The 14,705-nt window shown below is 38.0% G+C and overlaps 1 protein-coding gene and 1 long non-coding RNA gene across 2 annotated transcripts in view; one reads left to right on the top strand and one right to left on the bottom strand.

Moving 5' to 3' along the window:
* CPEB3 (cytoplasmic polyadenylation element binding protein 3) overlaps positions 1 to 14,705 on the bottom strand; it is a 72,595-nt gene that overhangs the window by 14,031 nt on the left and 43,859 nt on the right. Inside the window, exons 7-8 of the mRNA XM_017725862.1 lie at positions 14,650 to 14,704; positions 12,778 to 12,867 (exon numbers count right to left, since the gene is read on the bottom strand). Coding sequence (XP_017581351.1) covers positions 12,778 to 12,867; positions 14,650 to 14,704 — 145 coding nt within the window. The remainder of the gene's footprint in view (positions 1 to 12,777; positions 12,868 to 14,649; position 14,705) is intronic.
* On the top strand, positions 959 to 11,418 carry LOC108444674. Its single transcript, XR_001859303.1, has 2 exons — positions 959 to 1,190; positions 2,193 to 11,418. It is a non-coding gene; the product is annotated as an uncharacterized LOC108444674 (long non-coding RNA).

The following is a 14,705-nucleotide window of genomic DNA, read 5'->3' as shown; positions in this document are numbered from 1 at the left end:
CACTATTAGTCCAAGTTGGTGAGGTTTCAGTTTTCTGACCTGGAGCTAGTGCCTGCCATGAAGTTCAGAGAGGTACAAGCTCCTCACTTCTCTAGACCTCCGTGAATAAACCGTTCTCCTGCTGCGGGATCCACAAGGATCCGCTGAAGACACGGAGGCTGTTTACAGAGCAGCCTTGTGCTAATCCAGAAAAGGAGAAGGCTGCACTAGCATGACATGATGTCCAGCACTACTTCAAAACCTGGTGACTGCACATCTATTCCAATCATTCAAGGACTCCTCGTACTGAAGATTAACAAAGATTACATGAAAATGAAAAATAAATAAAGAACAGAACTTCAGATAATAGGATCATAGAAGCTGATATGGTCAAGAAAGACACCTGCTGAAGTTAATGGTATTTTTGCTTATTTTCTAGAAGCACATAGAGATGCAAAAACCTTAAATTCAGAAGGGTGCAGCTTTTTCCCATGAGCAATTCTAGGCATTGCCGCTACTGAAGACTTACCCTCTTCATCACAATGCCACAGTTTAGAGCTGCATCTACTTGTTCATCCAGGAAAACATGTGCTTCCATGGATGCACTTCATTTCACTGGAACTCTATAGCAGAAGATGCACTTTGAACTCAGATTCCAGTATAAAAAAATTAAACTGGAAAATACCTGTGCCAAAATTGGCATTGCATAAAGAATTATCTCACTCTAAGTTCAATTTAGCAGATGCTGAAAGTTGCTTCAAACTCCCCAGCATCATGTGCTTCAGCACATTCTCCTATCTGTGCTTCATGAATATTGTATCACTTAAAAAATCATCCATTTTTTCCCCAAGAAGTAAAAGATTTGATAAACCTCGAAATTTTAATGCTCTGTGGCAGAATTTTGGTAGCACACTGTGGTAGTAGGTTGCAGTCAAACTTCGGCAGTGCTCCTTTCTTACCTGACCAGACACTCTAAAGGTTTGAGGGCTCAAGGGACTGCCCTTGACTCAAATTCCACAAAGTAAAACAGGCGAGATATTTGAGGCTTCAAAAAACAGCAACCTGACTACAGCTGAATATTCTCTATCCACAGATATTTGGATTCTTGGCTGAGCAGAAGCAACCCAGCTCCTCCTCTGCTGTTGGTGCAACGCATCACTGCAGTGCTGACAATAAACAATTCTCAGGAGAAGGCAACAACATATTTTGGGGTGAGAGAAGTCATTACAACTTTTCAAAGGGTACAGCAGAGGGAGGATGAGGAGAAAATGAATTTCCTTAGTTTCTGAAGCCATCCTAGGAGATCCTCAACCCTGAGCTCCAAGATCCATTATTTTATGAAAAGCAGTGTCAGAACTAAGCTCCTTTGTACATGTCCTATTCTGACAGCTAAACAGTGACACAATTTCCATATGAAAGGGTAATTTAGTCCAGTTGGTCTAATTTCAGTTAACCTTGCTGAGAATAAACTGGAAAATCTGGCATATACACTGTGTCCCACAAGCTTGAAACAAGGTTGCCACTTGAAATGCAAGATACACTTGGAACTAAAAAAAGTAGTTACAGTCTGCCAAAAGCATTTTTGCCAGCCTAAACAGCCTGGAAAAAAACCCCAAAAACTCTATTTCAATTAATACCAACATTGGCATATCTTGTCTAATGATGGGAACCTTTCTGAATTACTGAAAGCACATTTTGTAATAAGGCTTCAGTGACCTCTTCAGAACAACATGCTAGATGGAAAGGTGCCCAATCTGCCTTTCTAATACCTTGATATTCATACTTTTATGTTAAAAACTGGCATGTTGGTACAAATTACAGGCAATCATATTGGAGTTTTAGCTAGTAGTGCATTATGCATGTATTCTGCCCATCCTTCCTCAATGTAATTAATTGAAAAGAACTATTCAGGTACCTTTATTAGGGCAGAATGTGCATTATATGTATTAGGCATGTGAGAGAAAATAACCTTACAGGCCCTGTGGACACCATTCAGTTTAGCAAGCCACAGCTGGTAGAGTTTATCAGAAAAGAGTATTATCTTGTCTAAAGTAAAATATTTCTCAAGAGTTAAAGATTATCCAGCTTCATGCCTGTCATGACTCACCAGGAAAAGACTGACTGCATTTCACAGCATTTGTGAAAAAAGCATGTTTTAAATAGAAAAGGCTCTCTTTTATTCTTCTAAATCTGGTAACACCTTTCTTTTACAGCTCCATCGTTTGGTGGAATAAAAGGAAATCACTGACTGTGCTTTCTAACTCATGGGAGAAGGTAGGAATGAAGTTTGTTATATTAGAAGTTTTATACTCTGTTTCAGTTTAAGTGATTAATTACTAACATTTTGAGCCTAAAGGTTGTCTGGACAGTCTCTAGTTATTTAGTGATACAGGAATATTTCAGAACGGAACTAATGGAGTAACAGCACAGATCTCTCACTTAATGAAGTCCAGAGTGGACTGGATTTAATCAAGAGTTTTTCTTAGAAATTTCAATTAATTGTGAATTAGTTCAATTTTATTATAATAACAGAAGGGTACCATTATGTGCTCAACTTGTGAATACTCAATGTAATTAATAATTTAAGTTCTTGCATTTGAGAACAACAATACATAATTTGTTGTTCAAATACATCAACCATGAGCTGAATCTTCTGGTAGAAAGCCAGCATTTTGGCATGCAAATGCTATATAGCCAACAGGGAAGGATTAACCTATTTCTAGTTCTTAGAATCTGGGCTCTTTTCAAACAAAGTGAAACACTGTAATGAAGAATTATATATAAGGTCAGAGAGTATTTGAATCTCCATGATGGGAGTCTGCATGTCATCTATTCATTTCATATATCATTGATCTGAAATCCGTCATTCCCAAAATTCAGCCCACTTGCAAAATCAGATACAGGAATCATAATCTAAGGGTTATGTGTTTTCAGCTTTATAATGCTGAGGTTGGCTGGCAGAATTAAGAGAATGAAGAGAAGAATTTCCTCTTTACATTCTGCACAGCAAGTCAGAAGAGCCTTTGGGGTAGTCCCATGCATTGATTTCATCTGTGGAAGGGAAGGACTTATGCTTGAAAAAAGTTTAACCACCTTCGAAGCACATCTTCTTTCATTCATTTAGACAGTGTCTTTTCTGATGTTTTTATAAGCTTCAGGATTACAACAAAATCTAGCATCAACCTCAGATTTCTTATAAAAGTATTTCAGTATATAAATCTACCTCATATTATTATGTAAAAAATAAGATGGAGTTAAAATGGCAAAGAAAATTAATGTTCTAGTCTCATTTCTTTAGGGTTATTTTTAGATGGTTGAGATGGCTGTCTCAAAGAAGTAGATTTAAATAGACTTAACTTTTTCATGAAATATGTATTTCACTTTCTTTTTTTCTTTTTCCTGGATTTTAAAAAATAGTTTTGAACGGAATTATGGTTGTATTTACTAGAACTTTTAAAATAAAGTTGTTTTTAAAGCCCACAGGAAAGGAACATTTAGAAACAGTGTGAACCAAATTTCTGAATCAGTTAATGTGATGACAAGGGTCATTGCTCAAAGTCACCTTAGTAATCTTATTAGAAGATGCTTTGAACATGAATAAAACACATTTCTAAATCCAAAGATGAAACGACTATTAAAAATTAAACTCATTTTTGAAAAATAAAAATCTGAGGTGTTAAAAAAACTGCAGACTTTTCCTTTAAACATTGCAGTGACATGACTGCATTTTCAAAAAACTTCAAAGGCTTTAAATACTTAAGAAACCTCAAAATAGAAAAGGCTGTAATCTCAGCTACTGCAGAAGAGTAAAATTATGTATTAGTCAGGGCTGCAAAGATTAATTTCTTTTAGATGGTCTAATTTTATATGACAGTGTTTGACCCTGTCAGCTGATTCTTTTCTCCAAAAAACAAAAGTGTATAAGAAATAGGAACAGTCTAACATCTTACAGTGACTCTTCTATTTATACACATTTACATTTTTACATGTTTTTCATGAATACCAGACTAAGCCTGGCTGGTGTGATATGTAAGAAATTCCTCATATGCCACATATCAGACAGGTACTGGGAAGGGTTTGTTTGATTTTAATTAAAGGATTGTGCCCATGTCCTCCATTACATTGAAAAATAATTGGATCCTGAATCTTAATAGCAACAAAATGAAGCATACGTGTCAAATGGAAGACAGGAGACATAACAAGAAAAGTCAGCAATGGAGTGGATCACAGAGAAGAGCTGAATGAAAACTGAGGTTCTGTATCAGTAGCTTCTGTAAAATAAATTGCATGTCTTCATAATCTCAGTCATACCAGTAAATAGCCCACATCATGAGATCACCAAAAGAATTGAAAGTTTACACTTAGTCCTTACCAATAATGATCTTACCATATCACAAATAACAGGGAAAATAGAAACCTTCTATTTTGGCATAAACATTAGGGAGCGTTTTTCTCCACATCTTCAATTTAAGTGGAAGAAGAAACCCAACATACCCACAGAACCTCTGCTTTCTGGACATGCATTATTTGTGGGACATGGGAGAGGTGCCCCAGTGTTTCCTCAGTAGAAAGGACAACATTTCTATAGTGCTGTAGTAAATACATACAAAGATTTACAAAGCCTTTTCAGTTCCAAAACATGTCAAGAAGCAAAAACAATTTTCTAGCCATCATTACTTTACTTTACTTTCACCAGTTATGGGTAAAAAAGCCCCAAAAGAACAGTATGCATATGCCATCTCAGTTTGTCCTGTAGTAAAAATACTCCCACCCACCTGTATTAAAAAAGAAAAGCCTGAAATAAATTACTTGTGGGTTTTTGTGGTTTTTTAAGCAAAAGAATATTCTACAGGCATACTAAAGCCTCTCTTTATCTGGCATTTACTTTAAACTCGTATAAAACATTGCAACAGCAAATTTATAGGGTTGTCTCCTCTTTCAAAGGTCACAGCCATTTTCAACATCAGACTTCAGACTGCAATGTGATCTATAGCAGCTATAAATCAGAATTAAAGGGTATAAAAATGCAAAAGAAAGGTTCTAACATACAATTTGGTTACTGTAGTTATAAGAGGAGTCACATGAATTTCATATGACAAAGACTAAATATTTGATGAGATGGAAGTTATCTTTGTGAAGTTTACTGAGTCAGCATCATGAAAAAAAAAAAGCATTCACATTCCTAAATATAAAAACCCAACTAAATTCAGAATTGAATTTTTTTAATTTTTATTTTCAAGGGCAATATGCAATGGTGACTGCTCTGGGCAGAGCAGCTCATGGTCATCATCTGGAGGGGGTCAGATCTGCTGCTGCTGCTTTTACTCTGAACAGATGGCTCAAGAGAGATCAGTTTTCAAGTTTGAACAAAACCTGTTACTCTCCTTTGCAAAAAAGCTATTTTCCAGTCCTACTCCAACCAAAATTAACATGGAAAAATTCTGCAGAAATATAAATGCTCTGCTTGATTTCAGCTTCTATTTCAAGCACAGTTATCAGCATGAGGTAAAATAAATTTTCAGAGGAAGAAAGCACCGGTCCAAAAATCCAGGCTACCTTTTAGCTGAAGTCAGTTATTTTAAATTAAATTTGATATTGTGTTTTACAATAAAAATAGTTTTCACTTTAAATTATATGTTTTTCTAAAAATTTATTCTTAAAGAAGAAAGCAAGCAGCACTTACTAAATGTTGTGATACACAAAATATTTGGGACTGTTGTCAAGAGCTTCAAAGTAAAATACTTCAATCAAAAAGAAAAGACACCCCATGTCATTTGCAGAGACCAAGCTAGTAACATTTTTTCTGATTTTTGTATGATGCTAACTCTCCTGTGAGCTGTAAGACATTTTTAAAGGCAGAATGCAGAGCTTCAGCACTAAGCTTTGACTTCCCTTCTTTTAATCAAGTAATCAATTTGTCATTTGCTGCTGTGGTGCTGCTAATAACTGGTTTGAATGTTCACTCACATGTGGATTGTTTTCAGGTTCTGGTTTGTTCAAGTTTCTTGTGTTTGTTGACTATAAGGAAAAGATGCAGCTTGAAAAACCCTCCTTAATAATACAAGGGTTTTCTTCCAAAATTGGATTATGTTGAACAACAAATTCCTCTCAAAACCCAAAACTGCTTTTAGTGAGTATGAGTATGCATTTCCCTGGGAGATCAGAATAGTGTGTTAAAAAAAATAAAAATACTGGACTTACCAAATCCTCTAAAAAATTAAGTGTTTCACTTTATTAATATAACTGCCCAGCCTCCCCTGGCATACAGCTGACTACTGGTTACACTCTCTTGGCATAATCAGTAGTCAGATACATCGGAGGTCCCAAAACCAGGTAGAATTTGCATGGTATTGAGCAGACAAAATCTGCCAAGCACAGCACTGAGACAGCTGAGGGAGACACCAGTTCTGAGCTGCTCCAAGCTTTTGAGATCAGAGAGAGGCCTAAATGTATGGATGTACTGCCTTGGGCAGAGGTACCCGCAGCATATCCAGCATCTGAAATACTCATATTGCCAATTCAAAGGACAGCTTTTATCCTGAAGCCCATAATACTTACAGATCAATTAATGTACTTCCATTTACAAAACAAAAGGTGACATTTAACAAAAATAGTATTGGGGAGGGATGGGGTGTACAACCCACAGTAAAATCTACTTGGGCTTTAGAAGAGGTTAATGAGAATAAGGCAAATATTTAACTCCTTCCATTTGACAGAAGTGGTCTGGCTGCCTCTACAGATAAACATGGAAAGATTTTAGGTACTTAGATATGTTCAAATTATTGAAAAAGGGTCAAATGCTTGCTAAAAATTGTGGTTTCTTCTATAGCAACCTAGCAATTCTGAAAATAAGTAGGATCTGTTGAAAGCAACACGAAACCTGGGAGAGTAATCCTGCAACGCTACTTCAGAATCAGATTTGCTCTGCCTAGGCTTGGATAGCTCAAAAATACTTTTGTGTTTTACCTCACCAGATTCTTGTTTTCCCCTAGAATAAGAAGTTGCAAATTACATAGAGACAGAAATTCCCTTATATGAAGCAATCTCCTTGAATGCTCTTTGAGACTGCTGTGCCAGGTATCTAAGATAGACATTTAAAAATCATCATTATCAGTACACCACCAAGAATCCTCAAATGTTTAGGACAAGACAGGAAAAAGTGTTAAGAGGTTAAAAAAGAGAGGCTCAAACAAGAGTCATCAAAAACCTCAAAGAAAATTCTCTGCAAAATCAACCTAAAGTCACACAGCTACAGAAGAGCACATTAGTGTGTACTGCATTTTGCCACCACACATTTTGTGAATTGCACTGATTTGGGATTATGCTGCCCTGCTGTGGGAAGACACAGGGACTACAAATCACAGACATGGCCTCAGATGTCAGTGGGTAAACGACTGACACTGCACACATGTATTGGAACATAGATAAACAACACCTAAAAACCCTCCCAGAATCACTATTTGCCCCACAATGTAATTCTGGATAGGGAATGTCAGTTTCCATTCTAACATATTACGATCTCTGACTTCAGTTTTTAAAAGACAAAAATTGGCTCAGCATTTCACACTGGATTGTGGTGGTACTGTATTTGATCAGTTAAGCCAAAGCAGGCAGTTTCCTAGAACAGACTGCTGTATTTGGACAAACCAGATACCTTCTTGTGAATATAACTAATGAAATTGGAATTATGACTCCATACTTTCTCCTTGCAACTGTTCATGCTTGTTCCTCTGGCAGAAACGACAACTGCCACTGCAGTGGCAATGGAATTAACCATGGAAATGGTCTTCATCCATGAAATCAAGATCAGTCAAAAGACTACAACAACAGTGCTTCCATCTAAACAGTACTTTAGAGAGAATCAGAAAGGCTCACACTGTCTGTCCCACCAATTGTTTTAAATTAGAGCATGAGAATCATTTCATGTTACTTTGTGCAACTTTGCTTACACTGTTTTGTTTTTCATGAGATCTCCCTCACCCCTAGTGTCCCATATGGAGCAGTAGGGACAAATGTACTTAATTTTATCAGATAACAGGATAACGAACTGAAGAACAGGGAAAACACAAAAGGATCAGACTGCTGCATCACACATTTAAATCAACTGTAAAGCCAAAGCATTCCTCCCATTCCAAACCCATCCTATCTCCAAGCTCTGCCATGCTTCATTTTCAAACTCTAATTCTCATCTCTATCCAAACATCAATCTTTTTAAATGGAAAAAAAAAAAAAAAAGAGAGGAAAACTTTTGCATAATTTTTGGCATTTTAAAACACCTTATGCAATTTTTAGTGATTACTAGAAAAATCATAGTTATCACAAGGAAAAAGCAGTAAAGAGTATTTTAAAAGTCGTTTTAAAGATAGCAATCTGTTAAAAAAAACAAACTGAAAAAAAAGTTTTTGAAACAGTTGGCACCATCTGTTTAATAAAAAAAAAAAAGGAAAGAAAAAAATTTACTGTAGTTAGCATAAGCATTGCTTAACTCAGCACACCAGCAAATAAGTGAAAACCCCATCAATTTCTATTTAAATAAAACATGAATTATCTGGATTTTGCCAGAGATAAATAGACTGTGACATGGTAATGTGCATAGCATCCTTTAATACATATTTCTTTATTTCTCAATGTCTCATAGGTACTCAAAAAATACTTAACCACAAACCACATTTAATTCCCAAACTCTGGGGTGAAAGCCAAGTAAACACATTATGAACTGGGCATCTGCTTACCCAAGACCAACACATGGCATTTATAATTTTGCCAGTTCCATTAGTAACATATCCAAACAGATGCCAAAGGAAGTAATCCAAAGACTTCTCAGGCAATGGGAATGAATTAGCCTTATTCAGAGGCAAAGCATTAAAAATCCCCTCATGCATGACACAAACATAAAAACATGGTGCTAAGCTTTACAATGCATAGGAGGGGTAAAAAGAAATGTTAAGACAACAATACAGACGCTTAGAACTAGAAATAGGAGCTCTTACACACATTGTCAGCTGTTGGCAGTTTCTCCTACCCAAGTGCACCATATTCACTTTCAGTGACGACTGTCCCTCTTCTCTCAGCAACCTAAATACTGAACTCACTGGCAACCAAGGTAAGGTAAGGTGTGCTTGATCTACAGAATGATTTTGGTTTTGCTGTTACAATGCTCAAAACTCAAACGCTGACAAAGCCAGACTGCTTTCACAAACACATGATCAGTGTATTCTGTGATGTCAGGCAAGATTCAGTAAGAGTAACAAACCCCTAGAATAGCTGGGAAAACAGGAAAACCTGGATAATACAGACAGCAATGATGTGCCTGAGGAATGTGTTGCAGATAAATCTGTGTTGCTGTGCCATCCCCCAAGGTCCAAAATGGCACTGTTGACACCACACTAAGCTAAGCCTGGTGTAACTCACCATGCTGGAGATCCCAGCTCAGCATTATTTCACACACAAACATTTATGTCTGTCAGGCCCAGCACTAAATCTGAGGTAATGTGCCTAAGCAGACCTGTGGTGGCACCATCCTGCTCCGGATGCCATATCCAGGAAAACCTTCTTTGTTCAAGCTCAGTGCTGCAGGAATACTTCTGGACTCCAACTAGTCCCAATGATAGCTTACATGCCACTACAGCTAAGCTAAGCAACCACACCAACGAATAAATTAGCTAATAAGGCTTGCTGGAACTGACTACGCATCTATGGCCTGACTTGCTCACTAAACGAACCAGATAAAGCCCTTGGGGGGTTGGTGGGTGGTGGTGGAGGTCACTAGACTGTAAGCAATATTTTAATCTTTCAGATTTCATGCTTGATCAGATTAGCCATGGCTAATGGTTTCTGCAGCCTTCTCTTCCTAGCCCTAAGAATATCAACAGAGTGCCCCTAATGCAGGGTGACTACAGGGAATTCATGTATGGCACCAACACAGCAAACATTGCAAAATGCAATAAATTATACCAACAAGTAGATACTGGAAATCTGTATTGATTTACTCAGGACTGCAGGGGATGTTGCATCACCTGGATGTAACTGAAGACAGAAAATCACGATGTGGAGCAGCTCCAGCATAAAACTTCACTGACTGTGCTGACCCACAGCATCACCTACTGATGTTGTCTGCCCCAAACCTCTAAGTGAACACTTATCAAAGCAAACAGACAAAAAATCCTGAACCTTGCTGAAAGACCAGACACTGCCCAATGGTCTGACCCTCCAGTAATGGAAAAGGCTATCCATCAAAAGGACACTGAAATCCATCTGGAGGTGATGACATATGTTCAGATCAAGAGCAAGGCTCAATTTTACTGCCTGTGGGGCACATTCAAGTAGGTGGGAGAAGCCTTGAAGGTGAGGCTTTATCAATGTGTGAATAAAGATTAGCCTCTGCATCATCCCCACTTCATTCCAACAATTCATTTTTCTTGATTTCTTTCAAGATTGCTAGCATACAAAACCCAGCTTATTCTCTCCTCTATAATTTCATTTGTCCTTTGTTTTTTTTTTTTTGGACATGTTTTCAATTTGAAAGACTCATATTCAAAATGTCGGAGAATTTACAGACTAGCAATGCAACATGGAAAACAAGACATCTAGAAAAATGAAGGGAGAAAACATTTGAATTCATGAGTACTCGACAGCTGAGTCTCACTGAATTTTGCACCAAGGATAATTTCAAATATCTCTTTTTGTTTCACTGTTTTCAGGAAATGTCCAATAATGCACCAAAACAGCTTAAAATAAAAAAGTAAAACAAACAAATAAAACCAAAACCAAAGCCCACCAACTAAAATTTTAGGTCTAAAGGAACTTCTGATTAAAACCAGCACTGGAGAAGTTTTATTGTGGTACTCCTGAAAATGATTCCATAATAACTTCGAAAAAGTACTCTTTATTTAAAAACAAACAAACAAAAGAAGACAAAAAAGCTGTGAAAAAATTACAAGAGACATTCAATCTTTACCCTGTGACTCCTGGAAATAATACTCTGTCTTCTATGTAGGTGCTGCCTATATGGGATCATAGTAAATCAAGTACATTTGACCTACGGAGCTTACCATGACTGTAAGTGAATCTCAGAGCCAGGCATGCAGGATGTCTGATGCTGCAGCCCTGACTGATAACTAAGAAGTCAGATATAAATAAATCTGGAACAGTTGGGATTGACTGTTGTTTAGCACTTTCAGACAGACGTTCAGGGCAACTGGCAGGGGCTTTGAAAGCTGTTTCCTATATTAGAATCATGACAAAAATAGAAGTGAGGCAGCATTCCCTTGTCTTCTGCTAAAATAGATCTTACTCAAAAACATTTTACAAGTTTGTCGAGGCATAACTAGTCCACAGTCAGATACAGCACAAAATCAAAATTGGAAGTCCCATGTTGATCTACTACAAATAATTACTTATTGAATTAATAAGAGCAAAAAAATAAAAAAAGGGAAACAAGTAGAGAGTACTAAGAGGTAATAAGGACAAGGAGAAGCTGGCTTTTCAACTTTTTTAAAAAAAACAACCAAACTTTTGAGTGAAGGAACAAATAGAATTCACTAGCCAGAAAGACCCTAAAGATCTTTAAAAATAACATAAAAAGGGAAACACATATATTTTACCCACTGTCCTTAGGAATATTGCAGGGGGGGTTCAGGTTTGGGGTATTTTGTTGCTGGTTTTGGGGCTGTTTGATTTGTTTTTAAATTCAAGAACAGATGTTGCATAACTGCTGACAGCAAGGCAAATTGGTGAGAACAGAACAGGAAAGGGGAAGCATGTATGGGTTTCTCTTCTGATTTTAAGTGTCCCAAATACTGTTCACAGGGCAAGTATTTGTCATGGTGTTATCTTGCCTCCAGCAACTAAGCTTCCAAATAAATTAAGTTGGCTTTTATTTGTATGTTTTTGCAGTCAAAATACATCTATCAAAATATTGTAGGATTAGCTGTTTCACTAACTGAACAGCCCATCGTTCTGCCAAAATAATCAGTGGCCTTAATGAGCAATTAAGAGCTCCTAGGGTCAATGAGAACTGAAAATCTTTACATATAGACCAGAAATTTTGTGTACAACTTCCTGCTACTGTTTCAGATCATGAGTGAACTCAGGAGCTACATGCAAGAGGCACATGTGAAAGAGAGTAGAATGTATTGTACAAAATCACAGAGACCAGGGTACAGTAAGAGCAGTTTGATTTAGCCAAGTAATGCTCCCAAACAGGTTTCCCGTAAACGGTTCTTTCTCAACCAGAACAGGTCTGCATAATGTTATGCTGACAGATAGGAGGTTGCCCCACCTGCACACACTCTAGCCCACCCCTGGGCTGTCTGTGGTGCCCTCTGAGCAGAGCTCGCCCAGGGAGCCCTGACACAGAGTTCGTGCTTCCGAGCAGGATCACGGCCCCTCAGGTCACAGCACACACTGGAGGTGCTTCCCTGCGAAACACTGGGGACCCAATCCAACGGCCCAATCCAAGTGACTTCCAGCTCTTATTCCCATGGGTTTTGCAATGTCCAAAGTGCAACAGAATCAACTAGGAAATTTCAGCAACTTGAATTCTACCTACTCCTGGTACAAATTAAAGCATAATGCAAGGGTTCAAGGTGTGCAGAAGAAGTACACACAGAGGAGCACCGTTCAGTTACCAGATTGTGCATTTTTTTCCCATCATGACAACGGCTGAAAATATGCTTGATGAAAGATAGAAAATTCACCATGAAGAGTCAAAACTTTGCTTTGTAATGGATTTCCACACTGGGGATGTAATTTTCTTTTACCAGACCAGCCTTCTTAAATGTATTTTAAACTCATTACCTTTAGGCGGAAAATATGACTTGCTTTCAGCTTTGTGAGGCCAGTCCACCACAAGAGGTCCAAACCTACGAAAGCTGGCAGTGATCTCATCTACAGAAAACAAATGAGGCACCTTAGAGAGAATGTAAAAACTGACAGTGGCAAGGTAAAAAGGTCTTACTTAAAAAAAAAATAATGTCCATAGAAGATGGCTAAATATTCTTTCATCTCTTATGCTGCACATGGCTGCTTAAAAAGGTAATTTTACATTTCACTAGTGGAAGTCTGCAGCAGGATTAAATGCAAACATGATCTATCAGAAGTGAATATGCTTCAGCTGTGGTCTATTTCTAATTATAGCCTCAAAGCAGGGTCAGATGCAGCCACATGGGACTGACGGAGGAGCTCCATGTCAGCACGGCTGCTCCTTGCAGCCTGCCCTAGAGAAAGAGGCTGCAGCAGGTCATGCTACTGTGGGCATTGCACCTTCCTCAGGCCCCTCAGGAAATCTACCTTGAATTACCAAGTTTTTTCTTCACTTTTTAAGCATCAATTTGGAACCACGATGTAACATACATCATGAGCTATCCTACAGGACAATTTTGTTTTACATGTAAATGCTTCAGAAAAAGTATTTTAAATTGTTTTTTTAAAAAACATTTTTTTCTCAATACATTTTAAAATGTACTTTAAATAAAGAATTAGTTTAAAATTGTATCTAATGTGGTGTTAGATAGATCAGAGCAACAAGCCATCAGGAGAAAAGGCAGTGGGGTTTTTCAATTTCTGGACTGCTGTTTGAGATGTGTCCAGTTTCTCTGACCCCATGAATTGCACGCCAGATTTTTCAAGCACCTGGAGACACAGCACACATGTTGTGTACCTGAGGAGCTGAAGGAGAAAGGGTTACTGAAGGAGACCTCTCAGGAAAGAGGGTGACAGCTCCCAGGTCGCTGTATGACTTCCTCACAGGACAGACTGGGCATGTACTTTGATTCTGAGTGGCCCAGCAATGTTCACATCAGTTGTACCTGTTGGACTGCTGCTTCTTACAGCTGCAAATCCAGATTATCCACCAGACCCTGTACAACAGTCCTGCAACTCTTGGTATGATATGGGAACTGCATTTGAGGTGTTTGCAAACATAAGACTAGCAACTCATACTCTTTCTTCATTAAAATTCTACATGGTTTAGGCTTCAGATCAGTAGATTAGAGATCCCTCTCTTTTCAATATAAGGCATCCTCAGATTCTCTGTGTATGCCCATTGAAGCTAGGATAGTGGTGGATTCCAGCTCTAATATGAAATATACACCAAAAACTGTCATGATTTTAGTTTGGGAGTAAGGGTTTGTGGGGGCACACACAAGCAGAGCAGATTAATGATTGAGGAAAAATCCTGACCATCCCTACTAAGCTGGTTATTATTTTGTAACCATATTATTACCCTGTATTTATCATCTGAACCCTGCATATGTGCTGGATAAAAGAGCTGATTATTCAAGCCCACCATATTTTGGTAACAACTGCATTAAGAAAGTCTTTAAAGTCAACCACATCCAAGAATAGGAAAAGACTATGGAGGAGGGACAGTACCCACTAAGTTCCCTTTTTCAGCTTTCCCACTTTACAGTCGTGGGAAGACATGCAGATCAGAAGACCTGCTATGCAGCCACTTCTGTCTCCATCTCTTCTGATCTACAGTACAAAAGAATGTCAAGTAAATTCTCAGGTGTTGCAGGGGGGTGGTAGTTTGTGTTTGTTCTAAATAATGCCACAAGCACTACAAGAGACACACCTGGGAAAATACATTTGCTTCTATGAAACTGACCTTTTTTATAATTATATGAAAGCCAATTCCCACATCTCAGGAATACAAGTGATTCACAGTACCTTCATCAATGTCAGGAGGAAGACCTCCAACAAACACCTTTCTAGAATAACGTTCC

Source organism: Corvus brachyrhynchos, unplaced genomic scaffold, assembly GCF_000691975.1.
Source record: "Corvus brachyrhynchos isolate BGI_N302 unplaced genomic scaffold, ASM69197v1 scaffold61, whole genome shotgun sequence".
NCBI classification, from domain to species: Eukaryota; Metazoa; Chordata; class Aves; order Passeriformes; family Corvidae; genus Corvus; species Corvus brachyrhynchos.
The sequence above is the reverse complement of the archived record's forward strand: the minus strand, read 5'-3'. Positions and strand labels throughout refer to the sequence as shown.